This window comes from Egretta garzetta, unplaced genomic scaffold (assembly GCF_000687185.1).
Source record: "Egretta garzetta isolate BGI_Z169 unplaced genomic scaffold, ASM68718v1 scaffold56, whole genome shotgun sequence".
Lineage (NCBI taxonomy): Eukaryota > Metazoa > Chordata > Aves > Pelecaniformes > Ardeidae > Egretta > Egretta garzetta.
In genome coordinates, this window is record NW_009260182.1 from 7611113 (window position 1) to 7614874 (window position 3762).

The window sequence follows — 3762 nt, forward strand, 5'->3', positions numbered from 1 at the left end:
AAACCCCCCCCCAACGCCCCAGCTACTTTTCCAGATTTCTTTTAGCTGCGGGCACCGGCCAGGCAGGGGCCGGGGGAAGCACAGCAGAGCCCAGTGGCCATCAGGTGACACCTGCACTGCTGTAGGCTGGTGGAGAGCCCCGAAGCTGGGGTGGGGGGCTCTGCAGCAGAGCATCCCCCCAGAGCCCAGGTAGTGCAGCAGTGCAGAGGGCCCTGCAGGCGCAGCCGCGTCCACCCTGAACTGGAGCAGGGGGTGGCTGTTGGTGGGGATGGAGGTACCGGGCAGGGGGACCTGGTTCTGGCAGTGAGAGCTCCCCAGAGCATGGGCTGGGCTCATGCACTTGCTTTTCTTTTTCTTGCTTTGCAAAGGTGGGAGGTGCCCCAGGGAGAGCGCTGGCCCGTGGCAGGCAGCGAGGGCTTGTACCCCCCGCTCCCACTGCTGGTCCCTGGGGCTGGCCCCGGGGGCCAGCCGGGAGCGGGGATGCAGGGAGGCAGGCAGCTGGGGTAATCCCTGTTGTTGTCTCTCCCCCAGGTACGCCATGGCACTCTCTAACAACCACATCTGCCCCGTCCACAACTGGTAAGGCCTGGGAGGGTGGCGGGGGCCCTTTGCCAAGGACCAGCTCAAGACCCCGGTAATGTCAGGTTCCCCTCCAGACCTGTCCCACTTGAACCCTGCCGTGCTGTGCCAGACCACTGGGAAGCCAAAGCCCCCCCTGCACCATCACAGTGCTGAAAGAGGGGCATCAGGGGCCAGGCTGGCCTGGGGGGGGGGCCTGAGATGGTGGGAGAGGTGGGAGCATCGAGGGGGGCACAGAGCCACCTTCTGCCCCAGGAGATACGGTGGTGACAGCGATGGGGTGCAGTCACCCCAAGGACACATCTCCCGGCCAGCCCTGCAAGTGGCTTTTGGGAGCGGAGCCTCTTGGGGATTAGCTGCTGGCAGGGTTGGGCCCCGTGTTTACAAAGCGGTGAGGACACCAGGGCCGAGCAGGGCTATCAAAAGCCGCCCTCCCTCCCCCCCAGCCCAGGCTCGCCCGTGGTTACGGCTGCTCCGGTGAATGGTCCAGCCCTGCTGCAAACCAGGCAGGGAGAAGGAGGCCATTGAAAAAACACTGCGTGGAGAAAGTATGAAAATAAGTGGTCAGGGAATTACAGAGGGCCGTGTGTCTCCATGGAAAAGGTTGAGGCTTGCTTGCTTGAGGCTAACTCTGGCAGTGCCAGGGGGACAGGACAGCCCCGCAGCACCCGGCCACCCCACGGGCAGAGTTGCCTGCAGCACCCCGGGATGGGGGATGAGGAGTGGGAGAGGCGAGGGCTGGGAAAAAAACCCTGTTTGCTCTCTTGGCAACTGCTTCTGCAAGGTTTTTGGCTTGTTGTGTCTCCTTAAAAATCTGCCCAGAAAAATCCATGTTAGTTTAATTCTTGCTGCTGTGTTTGAAGGAGAAGGGGGGAAAAAAAAACCCGCTGCCATTTCCTGCCTGATGGCTGATTCTGCCCTGGGAAGAATGTGTGTGTCGGTTGTCTCCACCACACAGCCAGCCCTTAATGATGAATAATGCTTCCCGGCCTCAGGCTGCTCACTTTAAACAAAATAATAATAAAAAAACCCCTCCCAAACCAAACATTGCCCCAAGAACAGCCCTCGAGGAGGCCGTGGGGCTCCACGCCTTGCCCGGGGTTTCGCGGTTGGAAAACAAAGCCACCAGTAAAGGAGAAGACTGAAAAAAACACCAGAGCCCAGCCCGGCCCTTTCCAAAAAGGCCTTTTTAACCGTGCACTTGCTGAGCGGCTGGAGGCAGCTGATGGTCAGCCTGGGCCAGGGCCAGGGTGGTGCTGGCCCCCCCATGGCTGCCAGCCCTGCTGGGGGGGTTGGGGGGGCCTGGGGGGGACCCTTTGGGGCACAGGGCTTTGGGCTCCCTGCCTGTGGGGTAGGGAGGGGACCCTGCTCAGCCGTGCCCCAGCAATGGGGTGCCCAAAAACCCACTGTGAGCGTGTGCCAGCTCCCGGGAGAGCCGGGAGGGTGAGGGGGCACGTACCCCTGCAGGGGGGAATGTGGTTATGGTTGCAGGCAGCCGCTGCGGTACACGAAGGTGTCTCGGGCTGATAAGAGCTCGGGGTGCCTGGGCTCATGGGGTCTGCGGCCGCCGGAGGCACTTCCAGGGCTCTGTGGGGAGTGGGGGGCGCCCTGCCCCAGCCTGGCGGGGGGGCTGCTAAGAGGCCCCTGGGGGGATGCCCTGCCCTGGGGGGCTTACTCCTGTCGTGTCCCCCCTCAGGCAGCTCCCTCCCTCCCAGGCAGGGTGCACTGCCCCAGAGTGCTTGAGGCTATGGGGGCCATTTCCCGCTCAGCTTGGCGTTCCCGCCTGTCCCATGCAAGCCCGGAGCTGTCGGTGGCTGCGTGCCCGGCTCCACCCGTGCTCCGCTCCCACCCCGGGATGTGTGTGACGGGACTGGCACATGGGTGCTCCTGCTCCCACCTGGGGTGTGGGGCTGCAAAAACCACCTGAGCCCAGCACCCCAGCCCACGCACCTAGTGGATGGGTGCAGCCCCCCACCCCGCCACGGCCTCTCCCTTGCAGGCAGGGACTCCGGGCAGGCAGCAGAGCCAGCAGGCAGGGGACAGGCTGTGGAAACTCAGGCGTGATGTTCCCGGAGGACCCTGTTGGGCGGTGGGTCACTCCCTGGAGGGTCTTGTCCCCAGGGTGTGGGCACATCTCTGGGGTCCGGCTGCACTTGCTGGGGAGCAACTCTGCTGCCCTTGCAGGGCCTGTGGGCAGGAGGCAGCAGCTCGGCTCTCCTAGCCCGTCCCTTTGCTCCCGTCAGGAATTACAACCAGTCATGCGGCATGGACGGCCCTGGCTCCTGCTGCACGTTGGACCACATCCCCCTCGTCAGGTGAGCAGCCGTGGGAGCCTGGGGGTGGCTGGGGGTCAAAGCTGCTCTGAGAGCCCCCCCAGGGCAGCCCAAGAGCATGTCCTGGGTAAGGGGGCAAGCGCTGCACCCCAGTGCCCCCCGGCTGAGGGCTTCCCGGGCCTTGCTTTGTCCCCGCAGCAAGTGTGGCACCCTGCCTCCCGAGAGCTGCTTCTTCAGCCTCATCTGCAGCCTGGGCTCCTTCATGGGTAAGTGCCCACTTCTGGGGGAGCGGGGCCAGGAGCGGGATGCCCTGCGGAGCTCACCCCCTGGCTGGGGGGCAGGGGCAAATGGGGGGGGCTGCAGGCAGGGGCGTGCGACGGGGCTGTGTCTCCTGCAGTCATCCTGGTGGGGCTGCTGCGCTACGCCCACCTCCTGGAGCGCCTCGGGCCCTCCCTCCTCAACCCCCTGGGGCTGGCCACCGGCTGGGGCCGCGCTGCCGGCCTCACCATGGTCGGCAACTTCCAGGTAAGGCATCTCCTCAGGGGTCTCTGGGGGCAGGCGGGGCGGGAGGGGTCCTTGGCTGGGGCGGAGCAGTGGCAGCACTCAGTGGTGTAGGATTTGGGGCGGTTGTTTTGGTCCAGCCCCTCCATCCATGCACTCCTTCACCTCCACTGGGCGCTGTGCTTCCCCAGGCGCTGGGACTCCTCTTTGCTCATGCCCTCGTAGTTTTGGGTCCAGATTAAGCTGCCAGGTTTAACCCTTATCTGAGACCCTCTGCGTGGTCCGTCTGCCCCATGGACGCGTGACCCCGTGGCCCCTGGGGGGATGCCCTGCCCTGGGGGGCTTACTCCTGTCGTGTCCCCCCTCAGGCAGCTCCCTCCCTCCCAGGCAGGGTGCCCTGCCCCACAGT

The 3762-nt window shown here is 64.8% G+C and overlaps 1 protein-coding gene across 1 annotated transcript in view; it reads left to right on the forward strand.

The window, feature by feature from the left end:
• Positions 1-268: 268 nt before the first annotated feature.
• The window catches only part of TMEM150A (transmembrane protein 150A), a 7754-nt gene continuing 4260 nt past the window's right edge, over positions 269-3762 (forward strand). The window contains 5 exon segments of the mRNA XM_035897401.1: positions 269-274; positions 407-579; positions 2823-2894; positions 3051-3118; positions 3250-3377. Of these exon segments, the coding sequence (XP_035753294.1) occupies positions 269-274; positions 407-579; positions 2823-2894; positions 3051-3118; positions 3250-3377 (447 nt within the window).